The sequence below is a fragment of the Erinaceus europaeus genome, chromosome X (genome assembly GCF_950295315.1).
Source record: "Erinaceus europaeus chromosome X, mEriEur2.1, whole genome shotgun sequence".
Lineage (NCBI taxonomy): Eukaryota > Metazoa > Chordata > Mammalia > Eulipotyphla > Erinaceidae > Erinaceus > Erinaceus europaeus.
In genome coordinates, this window is record NC_080185.1 from 62468315 (window position 1) to 62490765 (window position 22451).

Sequence of the window (22451 nt, forward strand, 5' to 3'; positions counted from 1 at the left end):
ATACTGTGGTGTCTTTCCCTCTGTAACTTTTTTTTTCTTTTTCAGTTATAGTGGGGGGGGAAACACAAAGAATATCCAGGGAAAGAAAGAGTTAACTAACCAAACTATAGGCAGGAGAGAAGCCCCAGATAATAGGAGACCTTGAGAAAGGTAGCTGTGTGCCACTGCCCTCACTACCCTTAGTGTATCTTATCCTGACAAGTCATTAAGCTTCTAAGTCCTGGGGCTAAACTTTCCTCAGACACAGCTATGCAGGGAAAGATAAAAGCAACCAAGGCAACCAGACCCTGAGCAATGGTTACAATTTACACCCCCTTAACCTTGCAGCCTCTGCTTGTGAGAATGCTTTCTGCTTTCAGCCTGCAGTCCCTATACAGTCCCTTCGTTTGGGGCCCAGAATTCTTTGAGAGTACCAGCTTTCTGTGGTGTGTTAGGTTAATACAGTTCCTTCTTGTTGACTCCATCTTCCTATTCTCGAAGTTGAAACACAATACCAGAACACTACTCAGCTCTGGTTTATGGTGGTGTGGGGGATTGAACCTGGGACTTTGGAGCCTCTGGCATGAGAGTCACTTTACATAAACATTATGCTATCTATACCTGTCCTATAACTTTCGGTTTTTTAAATTTATTCCTTTCCCCCTCACCAAGCAAATTTTATTTTGACCAATATTCTATATATTTTTAAACTTATTCTTATTAATGATTTAATAATGGTTGGCAAGATTATACAATTATAAGGGTATATATAGAAGGGTATAGTTCCACACTGCACCCATCACCAAAGTACTGTTCCCCACCCGGATGATAACGATCATATTTTTCACAAATTCTTAGAGACTGTTTTTATGTGAAAATAGTTATCCTCAAATATTGAAGCCCCAGTGCTGACAAAAATATATATATATTTTATTAATTTAATGTGATAGAAAGGATGAGAGAGATCAGGGCACCCAAGCCTGTGAGCAGAAGACATTCATCCAGAGACCCCACTCTCATTGTGGAGCCGGAGCAAATGAAATGGTGTCCCGTAACACTAGGTGCAGGGCTGCCTACTGGCTGCAGCCCTCTGGCAGAAAGCATTGTCAGTTTGCAAGCCTGGTGCTTCTCCTCCAGGACACAGCTACGGGACATCGCGATCACTAGCGGGCTGCAGTCAGGGGCCAAGCTCGGGCCTAGTGGCAGTGGCAGCTTCACGGGATTGTCTGGCCTGAGCCCACGGGTGTGTCTGCACATGGCTGCTCCCGCTATGGAAGCCTTAGAGCCAGCGGGTGCCAGGGATCAGCACATGGCTGTACACTTCCTGTCCCATGGCTCCTGCTAGCTAGAGGTGGAAAAGCCTCATCTGACAAGGCAGACAAGGCTCACTGGGACTCTAGGCTCACAGATCAGGCTCAGCCAGCGCCATTACCGGAAGAGGAGGGCTAGGGGCTCCTGGGCCGGGCTTTGGCAGCCACTCAGCTCTGTATGCAAAACAGAGAAAGCGCGCGCTCCAGGGTCTCGCGAGCACTGCTGCACACCAAGGTCACGCGCCTCTCTGAACTCACGTGCCCATTGCGCGCGCAAGGAGCGGGAATCTCGTGAGACTGCTTTCATTCAAGCTGGGATAAAGGCTTCTCGAAGCCGTATTCCGCGGCAGTGGTGTGGCGGCGGCCACGGGAGGGAGTGGAAGGCAGGTAGGAGGCCGCTTGCCCTCCGCTGCAGGTTAGCCAGGCGCTGGGGTTCTGGGAGGCCTCGGGTGGCCTTCGAGGCCTTGGAAGAGGCTCCACCTTCGAGGCTAGAGGAGAGACCTACCCTGAGCGGCCACGGAGGAGGGAAGAGTGTCCCCACGGGCCTCAAGCCGAATTAGAGGGGGCAGGCGCTGGGGCCCAGCCTACTGTAGCCTGTGCGGCTCCGGTGGGCGGCCGGAAGGGCGGGACTTGGGTGGGCAAGGCGCCAGCCGGTCGGGAAGTTGAGGCAGAAAACTTGCTGGCGCCTCGCGGCACAGGCTGCACAGGTTGGAGTCGGCCTGCCTCATCTGTGGGGCCCTGAGGTGGAGGTGAGGGGTGGGGGTCCCGCGCTGAGGTGCTTAAGTGGGGTATGGGGTCTGGCACTGAGGGTTGAGTTGAAGGGGTGCGGGTCCCGCGCTGAGGGCTGAGGTGGGGGTTTGGGAGTGTCGCGCTGAGGGGTTGGGTTGGGGGTGGGGGTCCCGCGCGGAGGTCCTGAGGTGGGGGGGTGGAAGTCCCGCGCTGAGGGGTGAGGTGGGCAGGTTGGGAGTCCAGCGCGGAGGGGCTGAGGTTTTGGCTAGGGGTCCCGCATTGAGGGACTGAGGTGAGGGGAGAGGCCCCACGCTGAGGTGCTGAGTTGGGGGGTGAGCGATCCCGTGTTGAGGGTCTGAGGTAGGGGGTGGGTGTCCTGCGCTGACTGGCTGAGGTGGAGTTCCGCGCTGAGGGGCTGATGTGGGGGAGTGTGGGTCCTCGCGGAGGGGCAGAGGTGGGGGGTTCCCCGCTGAGGTGGGAGGTGGGGGTCCCGCGCTGTGGCTCTGAGGTGGGGGCTGGGGTCCCGCGCAGAGGAGCTGAGGTGGAGGGGTGGTTGTCCCGCGCTGAGGGGTTGAAGTGGGGTTTGGGGGTCCCGCGCTGAAGGGCTGAGTTGAAGTGGAAGTCCCGTGCTGAGGTGGGGTCTGGGAGTCTCGGCTGAGGTGGGTGGGTTGGGAGTCCAGCGCTGAGGGGCTGAGGCTTTGGATGCGGTTCCCGCGTTGAGGGACTGAGGTGGGGGGCAGGGTCCCGCGCTTAGGTGCTGATTTGGTGGGTGAGAGTCTGGCGCTGAGGGGCTGCGGTGGTGGGGTGGGAGTCTTGCGTTGAGGGGCTGAAGTGGGGGTGTGGGAGGTCCCCCGCTGAGGGCCTGAGGTAAGGGGTGGGTGTCCCTCGCTGACTGGTCGAGGTGGGAGTGGGAGTCCCGCAATGAGGGGCTGATGTGGGGGAGTGTCGGTCCCGCGCTGAGGCGCTGAGTTGGGGGGGATCTCGCGCTGAGGGGCTGAGGTGGGGGCTGGGGTCCCGCGCTGAGGGCCTGAGGTGGAGCGTTGGTTGTCCCGCGCTGAGAGGCTGAATTGGGGGGTAAGGTGGGACCCACGCTGAGGGATGAAGTGGGGGGATGGGAGGGAGTTCTGTGATGGAGTCCAATCCTGAGGGGCTGAGTTGTGGGGGTGGGGAGGTTCCATGTTGGGTGTCTGAGGTGGAGCATTGGTTTCCAGTAATGAGGGTTGATGTGAGGGGTTGTGAGTCCCTTGCTTCGGGCTGAGGTGGGGGGTCCTGTGCTTAGGGGCTGAGGGGGGTGGTGAACTCTTCTCCTGGGGGGACTGAGGTGGGGGTGTGGGTCCCGCTCTGAGGGGCTGAGGTGGTAGGTGGGGAGGTTCTGCGCTGTGGGGTTATGTGAGGCTGGGTGTCCCTGCCTCGGGGTGTGAGGAGCAGCATGTTGGTCCAACGCTGCGGGGTTGAGGTGGAAGGTGGGAGTCCCTCGCTGTGGGTATGTGGTGCGAGGTGGGGGGTCCGCACTTGGGGGAGCTGAGGTGGAGGGTGGGGCTCCCGCGCTGAGCAGGCTGAAGTTGTGGGTGGGGGTCTTGCTCTGGGGCGTTGGGGTTCGCGCTGTGGGATTATGTGGGGGTGGGGTCTCACCCTGGAAGGGTGAGGTGTGGGGTGGTGGTCCTGCACTGGTGATGCAGTGGGGTGAGGCGGTGACTCCCTCGAAGCCCATTCCTCATGGCAGTGCCATTTCTCTCATTTCCCATTTAATTTTGCCGACAGGGATGTGTCCTGATTAAAAAAATAAAGACTTCGAAGGTTTTTTTGGAGGGTGTACACAGCAGGCTGAGCGCTTGACTTGCTGTGAGAGGTGTCTGGGTCTTGGGGCTTGATGCTAGGGTCTAGGGTGGGAATAAAGTTGGAAGAAATTATGAAAGTAGCCGCTGTAGGAACTTTCAGCTTTTTCCTGGTGTTTTGTGGGTCCATGGCTTTTTCTTTTTCTTTTCTTTTTTTTATATTTTATTTATTCATTTTCTCTTTTGTTGTCCTTGTTGTTTTTCATTGTTGTTGTAGTTTTTATTGTTATTGATGTCGTTGTTAGATAGGACAGAGAGAAATGGAGAGAGGAGGGGAAGACAGAGAGGGGCAGAGAAAGATAGACACCTGCAGACCTGCTTCACCGCTTGTGAAGCGACTCCCCTGTAGGTGGGGAGCCGGGGGCTCGAACCGGGATCCTTATGCCGACCTTGTGCTTTGCGCCACCTGCGCTTAACCCGCTGAGCTACAGCCCGACTCCCCCATGGTTTTTTCAAAGTGGGCCCTCACCTTCAGGGGGTAAGCTTCACAAGTGTTGGAGCAGGACTGCAGGTGGCTCTGCCTCTTTGTCCCCACTCATCTCTCAACATCTCTCTGTCCTATCAAATGTAAATAAAATTTAAAAAATTGAAGCGACAAAAATGAAATATATATATTTTACCAGAGCACTACTCAGCTCTGACTGATGGTGGTACAGGGTATTGAAACTGGGACTCTGGAACCTCAGGGATGAGAGTCTCTTTGCATAACCATTATGCTATCTACCCCTGACCGAAAATAATGTTTTTAAATTTATTGTGGTGGGACGGTGCCATCTCCTTGAGCTTGGGTGCTTTGGGGTTCGATGTGGGCCAACCACTTCGTGCTTGTGAATTTCCTCTTTACTTTCTGACTACTGCTTCCGAGACTCTTTGAAAACAGTGTGGAGTCGTGGGACTCTCAGCGATAGGGTCCCTAGTTTGATTGCTTCTGGCAGAGAAATGATCTGGTTCTCATTTTATCCCCCTAATTTATTGAATTTATTGATGTTTTCTAGAAGTTTTCTGGAGACAACTTAAGTGTACTTTAGGTATATTATTGTGCAATGTAAAAGTAGTAGTGGCTTAACTTCTTTTCCAGTTTGGATTCTGTTAATATCTTTGTTGCCTGATTGTACTCACAAGGATTTCCAGGACTACACTGAGTAGTAATGGTGAGAGTGAATACTCTTGTCTAATTTCAGATTTTTTTAGGGGATTATTTTTCACTTTATCCCAATTGAGTGTATGTTAGCTGTGGGTTTGTTATATATTGCCTTTATTATTTGGAAAATTTCCTTTCACATAAGGATCTTGGTTTGAACCCCTGCCTGGTACCCCACCTGCAGGTGGTTGCTTCGCAAGCAGTGAAGCAAGTCTGCGGGTGTCTCTCTGTCTCTCTCCCTCTATCTACCCCTACCCCTCTCAGTTTTTCTCTGTCCTATCCAATAAAAATGAAGAAAAAAGCCTCCAGGAGCACTGGATTTGAACCTCAGCGATAACCTTGGAGGAAAAAAATTCCTTTCTATTCCTATTATGTTAAAGGTCATTATCATTAATGGGTTGTTAAGATTTGTTGAATGTATTTTCAGCATCTATTGCTATAACTTTGTGGTTTTTATCTTTTCTTTCACTGATAGTGTATTACAATACTTTGCATATGTTGAACAGTTCCTGCATCCCTAAGATGAATCTTGCTTGATTTAGGTGGATTATTGTCGTTACATGTTTTTAGATTTGATCTGCAAAGATTTTATTGAACATAGATTTTATTTACCAGAGATATAGGTCTATAGTTTACTTTTTTTCTAGAGTCCTTTCTAGCTTTGGTAATCAGAATATTAGTCTCATAGAATGTGTTTGGCAATGTTCTTCCTTCAGTATTTTAGAAGAATTTGAGGAGGATTCTATAAGACTTCTTTGAAAGTCTTACAGTATTCAGTAGTACAACCGTTTGGACCTGTGCTTTCATTCTTGATAAATTTCTTTATTATTGATTCAACTTATTTACTATATATATATATATATATATCAATGCACCGCTCAGCTCTGGAATATGGTAGAGGGTGTGTGTGTGGGGGGGATGGGGGTTTGAACCTGGGACCTCAGAGCCTCAAGCATTAGAGGCTTGTTTACATAACCATTCTGCTATGTCCCCCACCTTCAATTTCTGTACTAGTAATTGACCTGTTTTGGCTATCTACTTCTTTTTAGATTAAGCTTGGCAGGTGGAAAGACTAAAAGTTTACTCACTTCGGGAGTCGGGCAGTAGCACAGCAAGTTAAGCGCAGGTGACGTGAAGCACAAGGACCGGTGGAAGGATCCCGGTTCAAGCCCTTAGCTCCCCACCTGCAGGGGAGTCACTTCATAGGCGGTGAAGCAGGTCTGCAGGTGTCTATCTTTCTCTCACCCTCTCTGTCTTTCCCTCCTCTCTCCATTTCTCTCTGTCATATCCAACAACAACAGCATCAATAATAACTACAACAATAAAACAACAAGGACAACAAAAGGGGATAAATAAATTTTTAAAAAGTGTATTCATGTCATCTAGATTGTCCAATTTGTTTTCATGAGGAAATTAATAATATGTTCATGTAATCTTGTATTTCTGTATTATTAATTATAATTTCACCACTTTTATTTCTGCTTGTTTATCATCATAATTTTTTATTGGTGAGTCTAGTCAATATGTCCACTTATGCTTTTTAAATTTAATTTGTTTATTTATTTAGAAAAGGAGACATTAACAAAACCATAGGATAGGAAGGGTACAGCTCCACACAATTCCCACCACCAGTTCTCCATATCCCGTGCCCTCCCCTGAAAGCTTTCCCATTCTTTATCCCTCTGGGAGTATGGACCCAAGGTCATTGTGGGCTGCAGAAGGCGGAAGGTCTGGCTTCTGTAATTGCCTCCCCGCTGAACACAGGTGTTGACTGGTTGTCCATACTTCCAGTCTGCCTCTCTCTTTCCCTAGTAGGGTGGGTCTCTGGGGAAGCGGGGCTCCAGGACATATTGGCGGGGTCATCTGTCCAGGGAAGTCTGTTTGGCATCATGCTAGCATCTGGGACCTGGTGGCTGAAAAGAGAGTTAACATACAAAGCCAAACAAATTGTTGAACAGTTATGGACTTAAAGGCTGGAATGGTGAAGATGAAGTGTTGGAGGGTACTCGCTGCAGCCTATTGTGTACTTTTGCTTTCAGGTGTATATTTTGCCCTAGTTTATGGATACGTGTGAACATATGTTCTATCTCATGGGACCTGGTCTATATCTAGGTTTTGGGACTTTGTTAGGAAGTGAGCCACCTGGGATGGAATTAGAGAATACTATGAAAGGAAAGGTCTCACCCGAGTAATGAAGCTGAAGGGTTGTCATTCCACACCTGAAGTCTCTGGACACAGTCTGAAGTGAAGCATGCTGAGGTGGCACTTGTTGCTTTGATTAGGTTGTGATTGACGGATGCAATATTATTTGATATGAATTGAGAGAGGCATACAGGAAAGTGGGCCCCATCCTAAGTTTCCAGTACTGGGGTAAATATAGGCTCTATAGTGGAAATGTGAGGTTCCTGCTATCTTAAGGTTCAAGAAGACAATGGATAGTTATTGCTATCATCACATTATTTGGTAGTTGGGTTAACTTTAAAAAGTCCCTTTGTTAGGATTTGCTGTATAGTACCCAACATCTTGTATATAGCTGTGCCACTGGTTGCTTCTGTTCTCCCTAGTCTAGGCTTTTGAGAGATTCAGCATATCAAAGACTCAGCCTATGTATTAAAAAGACTCAGTCTGTGTTTTAAAAAGTTTGAGGCATACGATCAATTTTCCCCCTCTCATATTAATTAAATAATGATTTATATGACTACACTTTAATAGGAGTGTACATGAACACCATTCCCACCACCAAAAGACTGTGTCCCATCCCACCTACCCCCCACACCCCCTCCCGCTGCCCCAGGAAGCCGAATGTCCACCCTCACGCTCAGCCCAGGGTTTTTACTTTGGTGCCCTACTCCAAACTCAGTCAAATCCTGCTTTGAGTTTCCCTTTTTCTTCTTCTTTCTCCTGTGTAGTGAGATCATCCCATGCTCATATTTATCTTTCTGACTTAGCTCACTTAACATAATTCCTTCTAGTAGCTCCATCTAGTATGGGTCAGAGAAGGTGGGTTCATTATTCTTAATAGCTGCATCCATTTGTACTTTTGAATAAACAGTTTTGGGTTTCATTCATCCTAAAGATTCTGAAAGTCATCTTAATCATTGATTTCTGCTCTGCTTTGGATGATTTCAATCCTGCCAACTTACATATCTTTTTGTTGCTCTTTTTCTAATTGCTTTAGTTGTGTCAGTAGTTTGAAAACATTCTCTTCTTTACCAATGTGGATTGCATTGCTATGAACTTCCCTCTTAGTACTGCTTTCACCTAATCCCAAAGGGTCTTGGATTTTTCCAGTTTTTGGTTTGTGTAGTTATCTTGTATGGTCCCTTGTATTTCTGTGGTGTTGCTTGTAGTGTCTCTCATTCCATGATTTATTATTTTAATTTTATCTAGCTAAAATATTGTTATTTTTCTCAGTAGATACCTCTTTTTAATTTTTGATATTCTATATGTATTTTTAGTGAACTTTACTGTTAAATCTTACCCACTTTTAGAAAAAAAAACTGGAGTAAAATCCATCACCATATATTATACCTCTTCTCACCTTCCTCCTACCCCACACTCCTCCTTTCATATAACCTTATTTTTTAATGGATTTTGTTGAGACACAGGGTTTCCAGTTGAGTCTCAAGTAACACCTAGATTTTGAATTTTTTTCTTTATCTTATTTTCTTTTTAAAAAGTTAATTGTCACTATGGTTATCACTGGGGCATGGTGCCTGCACAGTAAATCCGCCAATAGCAGTAGACATTCTTCCTTTCTTTTTTGTTTTACATGACAGAGAAATTGAGAGCAGAGGGAGAGGTATAGGAGAGAGATAAGAGACATTTGTTCCATCTCTGGTCAGGCTATCCCCTGCAGGTGGGGACTGGGGGCTTGAAGCCTGGTCCTTGAGTCTGATAACATGTGGGCTCAGCCAGGAGCACTGATGTTCAGCTCTTAACTAATTTAAGTTAGTTCATTAGTTCTTCTTCTAGCGTTTGCCCTAGTTCATTAGTGAATTAAAAAAATTAAAACCCTATACTACATGCATGGATAAAATAATTCAATACCTGTTTTCTGTATCACAGCATCAGAGCTTTTTCCCCAATGGCATAGCAGTCTCACATGATACTGAAGCTTGACTCTGGGCCATATGCATGATGAAGCACAAGCCTTATTTGGTGATCTAGCTCTCTAATTTTCCATGCCTTTTTTTACAGTCACCTATAAAGGTGCACTTTAGTTGTTACCCACATCTTGTTCAGCATATACTCTGGTCTTTGGTTGTTTCTACATCTTTAAAGTATTTATTAATATGGGGGGTGGTGGAAACAAATGATTACTCTGGCATATGTGATGCTGGGGATTGAACTTATGTCATCATGCTTACAAATTGGACTTTCTCTCTTTTTAATTGGACTTTCTTTATGCTGTGTTACATCTTGGATTGCATTTCTATGTTTTAACTATTGTAAACAACACTGCAATAAACATTGGCGTAGATATAACTTTATTATTATTATTATTTATTGGATAGAGACAGCCAGAAATTGAAAATAAGAGGGAGATAGAGAGACAGAGAGACAGACAGACACTTGCAGCACTGCTTCACCACTTTTGAAACTTTCCCCTTGCAGGTGGGGACCAGGGGCTTGAACCTGGGCCCTTGTGCATTGTAACATATGCACTCAAACAAGTACACCACCACCCAGTTCCCTGATACTACTTTTCAGGTTAATGTTTTCACATGCTTCAGGTGGATACCCACAAATGGAATTGCTAGATCCTATGATAACTCAAATTTTACCTTCCTCAGAAAGTTCTATGCTGCTTTCCTGCACCAATTACATTCCTCTCTTCTTTTCATGTGAAAAAAATGGTTTTTAAATTTAAGAATCATGTCAAGTAAACCTTTAGGTAAACACTTGTATTTAATAAAAATAGTGAAGATGGCACTAAGAAAATAAAATTTATCATATACTGTACTTACATTTATTTGACTTAAATGATTTTGATAAATACTTTATGAATACTACTGCTTTTGATATTTTTCTGTTGCATCCCTTTTTTCTCATTTCAGCATTGCTAGTTTTGTTCTGGTAAACACTATGTCTGAAAGACAGGAAGAACAAAAACGTCATCTACAACTCATGAAGCGTGGGGCAGATGGAAATGAAGGTAAAATGATTCCTAAATTGTAGTATAATTTAGGTAAGATGTTAATGTGAAACTTGAACCTCACAAGAGATGAAGTATCTTTTCCCTTTTGAGTTGCTGTAGCAAAATAGTATGGACTGGGTGGATTATAAAGAAGAAAAATTTGTTTCTTACAGTTCTAAAGGTCAAGAAGTTCACAGTCAAGGCACGGGCAGCCTCTGTGTCTGCTGAAGACCTACTTTTTTTTTCTGTTGTCCCTGGGGTTATTTCTGGAACTAGGTGCCTATATCAACAATTACTATGAAGCATTAACCCACAGCAATAAAATACAAAGTAGAAGACAAAATATATTTTACCCATAAATATAAGCAAATATAATATCTCTCATTATATACCAATATTCAGTAATCTTCAAAACAACTTTGTGCATATTATTTAATTATTTTATTTGTCAAATTTTGAGTTCCTACTGTATGCCAAACACAGTGATAATTAAATCATATGTATTTAATCCCTGTGAAAATCCTTAGAGGGTGTTATTTTAGTTTGGAGATATGAGTCAGAAGAGACTGGCTTGTTCTGTATGATAGACAGTCCTCAAATTTCAGTGGCTTAATCCCCATTCTTAATACTTGTCAATGGCAAGTGCACATCCTGCACAGGATGTTGGATGTTAGAGGTCTTAGTGATCCTTTTTGGAAATTGACAAAGTCCCTGTGCCCTTGGAAATTCTCAACCAACATCCATATATTCTCACCCAGAAGTAACAATACATATCACCCTCACAACCAGTTAGACAGAACTAGTCACATATACAGCATGACACAAGGGGTACATACATGCAATTAAAATGTTTTAAAGCTTTTTTATGTTATTTGTTTTTATTGCCACCAGGGTTATCACTGGGGCTTGTGCATTCACTGTGAGCACAACGAATCCACTGGTCCTGGAGGCCAGTTTCTCCTTTTTTTCTCTCTCTATTTTATTTGATATGACAGAGAAATTGAGAGGGGGATAGATAGATAGAGAGAAATATAGACAAGTGCAGGCCTGCTTCACCTCTTGTGAATATTTCCCCCTTGTCAGGTGGGGAGCAGGGCTTAAACCTGGTTCCTTCTGCATGGTAATGTGTATGCTCAATCAGATGTGCCGGCACCCCACCCTCTGTAAGGTGTTGTTATATTTTCTTTGATAGGAAATTTGAGGACTGTCTATCACACTGTTTCGAAGATTACTGGATTTTGCTATATAATTTTTCTCCGTCACATCTAATAAAACAGAAAAAAAAGGAAAAATAACTGTCAAAAGTGATGGATTCACTGTGCTAGCACTGAGTTCCAGTGATAATCCTGGTGGGGAATAAAAAATTTTTTAAAATCTTGAGAGAAGTAAAATTTGGATATGATTCTGCTATATCACTGGTGTCCAATCTAACCCATACATGTGTGTGACTCTGTCTTCATAAATCTTTTTCCCTTAGAAAAGATACAACATAATTTCTTCCTCCTTTTACTTCCCTCCTTTTATCATTCTTCCTTTCCTACACCAGGCTTTTCCCCCTGATAGTATCATCTCTCAGATAAGACTCTCCTATATGGACAGGCAGAAGTGTCTTCTATCTGGGGAGAACTTTGCTTGTCCTACCACATTATTAGTCTAAAATAGGACACATGGTAAGTGGACACTGAATATATTCCAACTTACTTATTTGTGTTTGTTTTTCTTCTCAGAATATAGTGGCACATTTCAAGTAAGAAAGAAAGAATCGAGTTATTTCCAAGATAACTGTGGCAAGAGGAACTCTTGTGAACAAAGTGAATATAAGCCCCAGCCTTTATACTTTCAGGAGGAAGATGACAGTGTGGAGATGAGGGATGTCCAGGATGAACTCCAAGTTAGACAGTAAGTGACCTGGAAGACTGACTTGTATGTAGCTGATGCTGAAGCTATGTAACTCTCACTTTCTGTTGCCTTTTTTCCTTCTCTCACTGCAAAACAGAAGAAAACTAGAAGTTGGAATATGGTTGAAAAATCATAATTATAGATTTGGTATAATATGAGACAAAGGGCATATAGAAGTTTTTTCTTAGTATTTAATGGGTCATTCTCTTCCTCTCCACACTCTGAAGCACTCCCTGTAATGTCACACACAAGAGGAAAGTGAAATGGCACTATCAAAGCCAAATTCATATCACTGTGTGGAAAAATAAAAAAGCTCTGGAGAATAAAGTGGGAGAGACCATGCAAGACAGGACACTGAGAAACTGGTTCAAGGTCACAGTGAGTATCCTGAAAATGTTATCTTGGATATATAACAAAAAAATTTAGGGAGAATTGTGTTTGTTTCATGTAAAGATGCTAGGTAGGTACTCTGCTAGGGATAGTATAGAACCCTCCTTTTACTACTAGAAGTTAATATCCAAGCTTATATAAGAAAAAATTCAGAGAAGCAATAATAAGGAAAAAGTTTGGATTTAGGGTAGAATGAGGGAGATTGTATAAACGTAAAGATACTACTTACTGCCAAGAAAATGGAACAGCTCCACATCGGATACCTTGGCTTGACTCATGCTGAGTGTCGGAGATAGAAGTAAAGTCATATAGATGTCTAGAAACATTGTCTGAGTATTGGCACTAAGGTAGGATTCCCTGGAACTTTGTAAAAGGAAGCTCATTTCTAAATTTTTTACTGCTTATTCGAGGAGAGCTTTGAATAGAGGGAAAAAGAAATTAGAAATCTTTATTCAGTCCCAAAATAGGTACTCATGCCGTCGATCCCCTCTTTAGAAGGCCTTTGAAACTCAGTTGACAGTTGGAAAAGGAAACTGTATATTCTGTTATTCAGCCTTAATGCTATGTTTTATTCCCCTCTCTCCCATTCCTTCATTTTATGTATAGATTCCATGGGGGAGGAAGTATGACAAGGAATGGCTCATGAATTCAATCCAGAATCATTGCAGTGTCCCCTTCACTCCAGTGGATGTAAGAGAGGGCGGTGAAGCCAGATGAGTGTGCCCAGGGCAGGGGTATGAGGTGGGAAGTGTACTGAGCCAGAAATCTCTACCCTCAAAATTACTGGTGCTTTATCCTACAGTTTCATTACGTGAGAAACCGGGCTCGGTTCTTTATTCAAGATTCCAGCATTGCTTCTGAATTGAAAGATGTCAGTTACAAGATTTGTGATGAGGAGAATCAGAAGGTATGTGTCCTTGACATTACTTATACTTAGTTCTGAGATAAAAGGACAGGCCAGGGTTCATTAGTATTCCTCTTTAGAATGACTACTCAAGGTAACCACTCTGTTCTTTCCTCCAGATATGTATCTTTGTCAATAAATGTGCTGCACCATTCTCTGTGCAGAATAAATTGGAGCCAGAAGAAATGTATCAGCTAGAGGTAATGAAGGCATGTTGTGTGCTCACTGACACCCACCCACACACGTCTCCTTCCCCAGCTCTTGATTTCCCTATCACCACCACAGTCTCAGAACTGTACTTTACCCCCTTTCTTCTTTTTCTCTACCTCCCTTTACCTCCTCCTTCTCTGTGTAGATGACCATGAACAAACGATATGATGTCACCCAGCAAGCACTTGATCTCCAGACACTCCGCTTTGACCCAGGTATGATTGGCTTTATTTCGAGAGTAGGTGAGGGCAGAGGAGTCTGCCTGTGAGGGAATCTTAGTGATAGTAATATGGTGAGGTATTTTTGCTGACCCTGAACAGCTCTCAATCTTCTGATTCTTTCTTTTTTTATTTTCTGAAGATTTGGTGGGCCATGAAATTGACATAATCCTGAATCGAAGGAACTGCATGTCTGCTGCCCTGAAGATCATAGAAAAGAATTTCCCTAATGTAAGGTTTTATGTCCTATATTGGAGGTGAAATAAATGAGCTGTTTTGTCTACCAGATCCTGGAAAGTAACTATTACTCTAATCTTTCCTAAAAGCTATTGTCCTTGAACTTGTGCAACAACAAGCTGTACCAGCTGGATGGCCTGTGTGACATTATACCGAAGGCCCCCATGATCAAGATCCTGAACCTCTCCAATAATGAGGTGACACAAAGGATACAGATCACAGTAGGGTTGAGAGTGGGGAGTACCATCAGAGTAATGACTGGAGGCAGATGAAAGTATCTGTGGGTATGTCTCTTTTTCTACTGGGACTCCTTTTCCACTTTCTTCCTGATATTTCTCAGTTGAGTTCAACATGGGAGGTGAGCAAGATAAAAGGACTGAAGCTTGAAGAGCTGTGGCTAGAAGGGAACCCCTTGTGTGACACCTTTTCAGACCAGTTGACCTATGTAAGGTTAGTATGAACCCTAATCACTCTTACTGAGGACTTTTGTCTACAGGGAGCCTGACATGCTCCATGAATGCATGTCTTCAGAAGGCGACAATCCAGGCTTCTGGGAAGAACGCAGTGCTCACTCTTCTTTGAATGTCCCTCACCTTTGAGGACTTTAATTCCTCTGACCTGTTCACCTGTTCTGGCAACCTCTGGTCTGTTTCCCGACTGTGCATCCAGCCTTCTCTACCCTGTTCTTCCATGGATGTGTTCCAGGAAGCAAGGATCCTCCTCCTTACCAGGACCAGATGTGTCCAGTCTTGACCATATTCTGTTGCTCTGGAATGAGAAGGGTCTTCTATCCCAGAAACTCATTCTGATGCAGATCTCCCTACTGTGTACTGACACTGTGCTTCCCTCCTCTGTTCCAGGAGGGACCCACCTTCCCAAGAAACATATGTCCCCTGCAATCCCAGCTGACATGAGGGATTTCCTTCCCCATGCTGAAACTGAGAACCTGGGTAGTTCTCATTGTATGTATTTTTTGACCCTAAGTCAGGAGCTTTGAACTCCAAAGGGGAAACATGGATTTTCAAGAGAACAGAGGTGGGCTACCACCACTGTGAGTTTTCCTGGGCATAAGTGTAAGGTTAAAGGGGGCAGAGGTAGTTGAGGGGGAAGAAGGAAAGACCTTTCAGGGACCCTGTGCCTCTCTCCATCCACATTTGACATCCTCCTCCTGGTCCTTCACAAGAGCCTCAAGTATCCTGCAGTGAATGTGATTCCTCAGGTAAGGAAGCAATGAAGACAGGTCCAGGTTCACAGGGTCATCAGAAGACAAGGTAGAGGTCTTAAAGGGGCCATAAACTCTGTACCCATGTTGAGCTGTGCCCGAACCTTCACTGTCTTCTGCCTCTGGACTTTGTTTCCCATGCCCAGCTGAGACCAAGTTCACAGACTTAGGGAACCATCTCTTGCCCCATCCTATAGTACTACAGGATTTTAATCCTTATCTGAATTCCCAGAGGAGGTGAAGGAAGAACTGCAGTAGAGGGATGCTTCTGCTTGCTTCTCTCTTTTCCCCTGACCTGCTCCATGATGGTAGAACCTCTTTTCCTTTTTCCTTTTTTCTCCTTGTCTCTTTGCCTCTCTCATATCTCCCTCAATCTTTCACTCTTTTTCTGTCTATATAGCCTTCCTTCCTCCAAATCCCACCTCAGTCATATCCTCACCCCAGTATTCCTGATCCTCTGCAGTGGAGAGTAGTATACTGGTCCAGCAGAATGCTAGATGTCAAGTGAGCAAGCAGAGCCCTAGTCTACTACCCTGTTTGCTCTTCTCTTTAGAACCTCCTGTGGATGCAGGAAGAAGGGATTAAGCTGAAAGAAGCACTGCTGTCTGAGCTCCTAATGTTCTTTCTTATGACCCTGGGGAAGGGAAAAAGGGTAGTCTAGGTGGGAGCAACTATACAGGAAGAAAAAGAATAAGGATAAAAAGGAACAATGTGGCAAGTGGCTTTACAACCTTGTACTGCCATTCACATCTATTTTTTGTTTTGACAGTGTCATCCGGAGTTATTTCCCCAAGTTGCGATGTCTCGTAAGTACCTGTTTTCATCCTACTAACATTGATGGCTTGCATACTTGTCCTCAAGTTGTTTGGGTTTTAAATAAATGACATACTTGCATCTGACTCTTTGGTGGACATAAACAGAATCCTTTTTTGACATGAATATTATCCTGAAATTTCTCCTGAAGAAGACATGAATGTAATATCTGAGAAAAGTCATGCACATAACAAATACACATCAGTTCCATGTAGTAACAGAACTTTCCAGTACTGCATGGTGAAAATGTCCACTTTTATATTGCCTATGGGAAGTTCCAGATCCCTTTCACACCTGATCTCTACATCACCTGGGTCAGTCCTTTCTTTCTGCTGATCATCAAGGGTCACTTCTCTGCCTCCGTCCCCGGCATTGCTATTTTATTTCTTCACTTTCCTAGGATGGCCAGAATTTCACCTCACCTACTGCACTTGACATCAGTTCCCCAGACTTAGTAAAGCCTTGCCAGGTGAGGAAGGATCAAGCAACACTTGGGTTATTGCAGGGGAAGATTTGTCAATCACATAGACTAAAATGTCTTTTGATTACAGAAAACCTGTAAAGAACCTGAGGAACTAAGGAATTTAATTCGTCAATTCCTGAGGCAGTAAGTACTCCTGGAACCATAATAAAAGGGGATGGCTAGGCCATGCAAGCACAAGTCTAAATGAAAGTTTCTAGGTTCAATCTGGAGCATGTATCAGACAGATTGTTCGTATTGCTCCCTCACAGGTATTACTCACTCTATGACAATGGAGATCGACAGGGTCTTCTTGCTGCTTATCATGAGGAGTCCTGCTTCTCCTTGTCCGTTTCCTCCAACCCTGAGGACATAGCTCTGTGAGTATTACAGAAGCTCATTCTCTGATCCTGGCCTGTATGGATTCCCTATCACATAGATCAGTTCATAGAAACATCCACTCTTCCCAGACAACCACTTCCTCATCCTCTTTCTATCCTAGAAACAGCTTGTGTGACATCTACAAGGAAAGCAGGAATATGAAGATGATTAAGGATGACTGTAAGTGTGTGGTGGTGAATATTCTGCAGGAGAGGGAGAGCAGTCATGGGCCACAGGGTACAGCAGCTCCTGGCATTCACTTCTCTCCCCCCTCCCCACAGACCTGCGTCTTCAGCTGCTGAAGCACACAAAGCATGATGTTGTGCGCTCCCTCTGTGTGTTGCCCAAAACTCAGCATGATCTCAACTCTTTCGTGGTGGACTTGTTGATTCAGACGGTGAGCACCCATTTACTTTATCAGACCTAGAAAGCCACAGATGGGTAGGGGAATTAGGTGGTGACTGAGTTGCTGGGTTCTTTTCTTGCAGGACACTATGCTCTGCTTTTCTGTCCATGGTGTGTTCAAGGAAGGTAAGTATGTGGAATCTCCTTCACAATCCCATCTTAATTTTCCCCTAGGCTAAATTTCTTCCAGAACTCTCGGAGCTTCCCTCATCCCTTCCTATCCCTTTCTATTCCCTCCATGTTTTCCACCTTACTCTGCCCCCAGGTGATCTTGGTCTAGCCTGTTCGTTATTTTGTTGTTGTTGTTTTTAATTATTTAATAATTATTGACAAAATTGTAGAACAACAGAGGTACAATTCCATATAATTTCCACTGCCAGAGTTATGTATCCCATATCTTCCATCCTATACAGCTCAGGCAGTAGAGGCACAGTATATGGGGCTCAGTGACTCACATCTCAGATACTTAGAGAACTTGGGGATCATTATTAACTTCATTTTCCTAATGGGAATAATAATACCCCCATAAGCATATGCAAGAAATACATCAGTAGAATTGTGGAGTGGTTGTCACAGGAACAGACACAGAGAAGAGTTCCTGTCACTGAGAACAAATTGTTCTTGCTACCCTCCCCATTCCAGACACCTTGATTCTCAAAGAATAATTGTCCCCTTCAGCATGACCCTGATTGGGGAATGCTGTATGAATATATAGAGCATGGGTGACTCTAAAAAGGTATTATTCTTTGTTTGCTGTTGAAGTGGAAGGAAGTTCTCAGGGTTCTCTTCGTGCCTTTGTCCGGACCTTCATCACTACCCCTGGATGCTGTTCCAAGTGAGTGCTTGTGGGTGTGAACACTCATTCCAGTCTGGGGTCAAGGGTGTAGGGATGTGAATGTGCAACTCTCTGGAATTATTTAGTATTATGGAAAGTAAACAGATCTAAGAAGTAGCCTAATCTAGTGGTTAAAAATGAAGTTTGGAATCAGAAAACAGGCTTTTCTTCTTAACTTGACACTTAACTCCCTATGGCTATCTTCCTCTGAAAATGAGATTATACTGTTCTCTCCCTTGGATTGTTTTATGGATTGAATATTTTGAAGATAAACATCCAGACCTAGTTAACCTTGTAGACAATCTCTGTAGACATGAACCTGTTGTTGAGGTAGAGATACCAGTCCAGGAATCTGGAAGGGAGGCATAGTAGGGGTATTGAAGGAATATAATAGCTAATGACAGTGGAATAAAGATAGTTGTGGGTTTGCCTTTATATATGGTTCCTGTATTCTATCTTTCCTCTAGTCTGTGCATCATGAATGATGAACTATTTGTGAGGGTTGCCACTGCCAGAGAAGCCCAGTGTTCACTCTCCCTTCAAACACCCACATCTGTTTTCAACTTCAAGCCTACTCTCTCCCAGGAGCAACAGGAAATGGTGCAGTCTTTCTCTACCCAGTCTGGAATGAACTTCCATTGGTCTCAGAAGTGAGTTCTGAGGGTGCAGTGGGATAGGAAGGAGCTGGTGTGTGGGATAACTGAAACATCTAGACATTTCAGAAAAAGAAAAATTTTGGATATTTTACTTTGAAAAATAATTACTCATCAAAAAGTTTTCCTAAAAAAGTTTTACTAATTTCATCATAAAATTTATTAAGATCATCATAATTTATTTAAAGAATTTCTTAAACAGTATAGCATCCAGAGGACATAATCCTAAATAATTCACTAAGGAACTATTACAATTGGTAAACAAGCTTAGCCATATCTTTACATACAGGACCAATCTGCAAAAGTCTTTTGTATTTCTATGTACTTAAAATGAAAAATCTTAAAGTTAAATTAAGAAACCATTCAATTAGTAATTGTATCAAAATTCTAAATATTTACAAATAAATGTAACTAAACTTGAATGCCTCAAAATTCCCAACCCCCACAATTTCAAAACTTATTAGAAATATATAATAAAGACTGTGTGATATATAGATTCAGTTAGATATACAGGTTAATGTAGTAGAACTGAGAGTCCAGAAATAAGCCTTTTTGATTTACAATTAATTGAGTTTCATCTAGGTTTCAAAATTTAATGAGATAAAAGTATTTTCTCAATAAATGGTGCTGGATGTTCAGGTGTAAACAATGGATTTTAACATGTACCACATACTAAATACACATATATTAGTTCAAAATAGTTCAAAGACTTAGTGTAAGATCTACATCTAAAAAAATCTTAGAAGAAAACATAGATGTATCTCTTATAACCAAGTGCACCACTGCCTGGCACCCATTTTTTACTGTCTGGTTGAGTGCATACATTACCATATTCAAGAACCCAGATTCAAGTCTCTGTTCCCCACCTGCAAGGAGGCAGCTTCACAAGTGGTGAAGCAGTACTGTAGGTCTCTCTCTTTTCTCCTTTCTATTCCCCCCTTCCCTCTCAATTTCTTTCAAATAAACGAAAAAGGAAAAATTGGCCACCAGGATTGGTTCATTCATTGTGCAGGTAGCAAGACTCAGCAGTAAGCCTGGTAGCAGGGGAGAAAAAAAGTGAAAATGCAACACCCAGTATGGGAAAAAGTATTTTCAGCTTTCATCTGATAAGCTTTGCTATCCAGGACTCTTAGAACTCAACAACAACAATACACTCAGTAGGTTGTCTATTCAAATTTGAATAGACATTTCTAAAGAAGGCATACAAAATGCCAATAAGTACCAGAAAAATATTCATCCTCATTAGTCATTAAAATGGAGATAAAAAACAATGGCATAAGTATATACCAAGAAAAGTGAAAAGTGCACATGTTACCGTACACAAGGAGCTGGGTTTGAGTTCATGCTCCCCATCTGCAGGGGCAAAGCTTCACAAACATTGAAGCAAGTATTGCAGGTGTCTTTGTCCTGCTCCTTCTCTAACTGCCCCCATCTCAATTTCTATCTGTCCAATCAAAGGGAAAAAAAGGAATAAATGTCTTCCAAGAGTAGTAGAATTGTCATGTAGGCACCGGGCACCAGATATGATCCTGACTGAAATAAAAATAAAAGGAATTATATGTCAAAAACTGTCCAGTAGGCCATTATTCCCCCCAAATGACTTAATATATTTCTTTATTTTAAAAAATACTTATTTGTCTTGTTTTATCAGAGCACTGCTCAGCTCTGGCATATGGTGGTGCAGGGGACTGAACTTGGGACTTCGGAGCCTCAAACATGACAGTCACTGTGCATAACCACTATGCTATCTACCCCTACTTGAAAAAAATTTCTACAGAAATATTCATTATAGCATTAATCATAATAAAAAGTATAAATAATCTAAATACTTTCGCTGATGAATAGATACATTTAGTATATTAATATAGTAGAATATTTAGTCATAAAATAATATATTACACACATATATACATACATACACACATATAATATGTCAGGATGAACTGTAAAAGCATGCTAAGTGAATTAAGTCAGGTTATATGTTGTTTAGTTTAAAATAAAAAAATCATAGGTATCAAAAGCACATTAGTAGTAGCCTGAATACATGTGAAGGGGAGGAATAGAGAATGGCTCTTAATAGTTTTGGAGCTTTCTATTGAGATAGTAATATAGTTTGTATTTAGATAGTTGTAATAGTTGCACAACCTTGAAAATAAAAGGGGGCCAGGTGGTGGCACACCTGGTGAAGCACACACATTTCAGTGCACAAGGACCTGGATTCAAGCCCCTGGTCCCCTCCTGCAGGGGGGAAGCTTCACAAGTGGTGAAGAAGGGCTGCAGGTGTCTCTCTGTCTCTTTCCCTCTCTATCTCCCCTTCCCTTCTCAATGTCTTTCTGTCTCTATCCAATAATAAATAAAAATATTTAAAAAGGAAAAACACTGAATTTAACACTAAAATTGTGAGTGCAATAACATACACAGTAGATTGCAACAAAATTATTGAAGAAATATTCTATTAAAATTTCCATCTTACCTTCTTTGTTGAATAGCTCTATTTTTTATTTGAAGTCTGTTGGGTATGAATGCTGATGACAGTAGTTGTGGTTGTTTCCAGGTTTTCTCTTTTCGTTACACAGAGTAGTTATTTTCGTACATGTTACCACAGATATAGTGTTGTTATTTTATGACCAGCATGTCCATACTGCAGTACTAATGGAGAGCACCTGTTTTTCTCCCACTCTAGATGTCTTCAGGACAATGAATGGAACTACATCAAAGCTTGTGAGGTCTTTATTATGCTCAAGGTGAGGGCTGGAAATGAAATGGGTTATGGATATAAATGTCACTGGGCCTTCAGGTGGAGGTCAGTAGCCTGGGAATGAAACTTAGGAAGCTGGTTTTTCTGACAACCAATCTCCTTCTTCTAGACTGAAGGCAGGATCCCAATGGAGGCCTTCCAGTAATTCCTCTAACTGCAACCCTTGGATAGCATCTTTGTCTTCATCTACATCATCTATATTTGTCTTTGCTGCAGCCCAAGGCCACAACTATGATGTGAGGTTGGAAGCCTAGTTAACCTACAAGCCAGAATTGTTGCCTTATAGACCCACCCAAAGGGTCAGTTCTCTGCATTTTTCTGTATTCATGACTGCTGTTTATTTTCACATTAAAGAGTGATGCTGAATGCTTTATTTTTTGTGTTCTTGAATTCTTTCCCCCTTGCCCCAACTAGGAGTCAGTGAGTCCAAGTCTGAAATGTTCTCTCAAAACCATCATTCACCCTGGAAGTTCCTAGAAGACAGATCAGATTTTAAACCATCCATAGCATGCTAAAAATTCTACTGAGAAAGAACACATGCTACTTCATGTGACCTTTGGAAACACTGTGACACAGACACTCAGGGGGCCACAGAAACAGATACATGACCTGAAACAATAGGTGTTTCTTTTTTTTCTGTCATCACTGGGGTTTCACTGCTCTAGACTAACTTTTTTCTCTTTTTTTAAATTTATTTTTATTGGGGGATTAATGCTGTACAGTCAACAGTAAATTCAATAATTTTTAAATGCATAACATTTCCCAGTTTTCCACATAGCAATACAATCCCCACTAGGTCCTCTGCCATCCTTTTCCAGGACCTGTACTTTCCCCCTCACCCATCCAAGAGTCATTTACTTTGGTGCAATACACCAACTCCAGTCCAAGTTCTGCTTAGTGTTTTCTCTTCTGACCTTGTTTTTCAACTTCTG

At 42.9% G+C, this 22451-nt stretch overlaps 3 protein-coding genes across 5 annotated transcripts in view; 1 reads left to right on the forward strand and 2 right to left on the reverse strand.

Annotated features, from left to right (window-relative positions):
* TCEAL6 (transcription elongation factor A like 6) overlaps window positions 1-22451 on the reverse strand; it is a 444729-nt gene that overhangs the window by 137192 nt on the left and 285086 nt on the right. The window lies entirely within an intron of this gene.
* Window positions 1629-21892, forward strand: LOC103126750 (nuclear RNA export factor 2-like). Of its 3 annotated transcripts, XM_060183585.1 has the most exons (23): window positions 1944-2038; window positions 10055-10152; window positions 11862-11881; window positions 11978-12033; window positions 12261-12411; window positions 13030-13113; window positions 13226-13330; window positions 13447-13527; window positions 13683-13752; window positions 13898-13986; window positions 14082-14189; window positions 14333-14442; window positions 15984-16020; window positions 16428-16496; window positions 16579-16634; window positions 16760-16867; window positions 16990-17048; window positions 17150-17265; window positions 17357-17399; window positions 18036-18108; window positions 18576-18758; window positions 21445-21505; window positions 21629-21892. In XM_060183585.1, the coding sequence occupies exons 2-23, from the start codon at window positions 10083-10085 to the stop codon at window positions 21662-21664; spliced, it is 1785 nt and encodes a 594-aa protein (XP_060039568.1). In that variant the 5' UTR covers window positions 1944-2038; window positions 10055-10082; the 3' UTR covers window positions 21665-21892. The 3 variants fall into 3 exon arrangements, with proteins under 3 accessions (XP_060039567.1, XP_060039568.1, XP_007537724.2); XM_060183584.1 differs by lacking the exon at window positions 1944-2038 and adding an exon at window positions 1629-1704 and having other exon boundaries at window positions 11862-12033; XM_007537662.2 differs by having other exon boundaries at window positions 11862-12033.
* LOC103126755 (uncharacterized) lies at window positions 2014-3196 on the reverse strand. The gene is made up of 2 exons (XM_007537667.1): window positions 2546-3196; window positions 2014-2283 (listed from the first exon to the last, which is right to left on the reverse strand). The coding sequence occupies exons 1-2, from the start codon at window positions 3194-3196 to the stop codon at window positions 2014-2016; spliced, it is 921 nt and encodes a 306-aa protein (XP_007537729.1).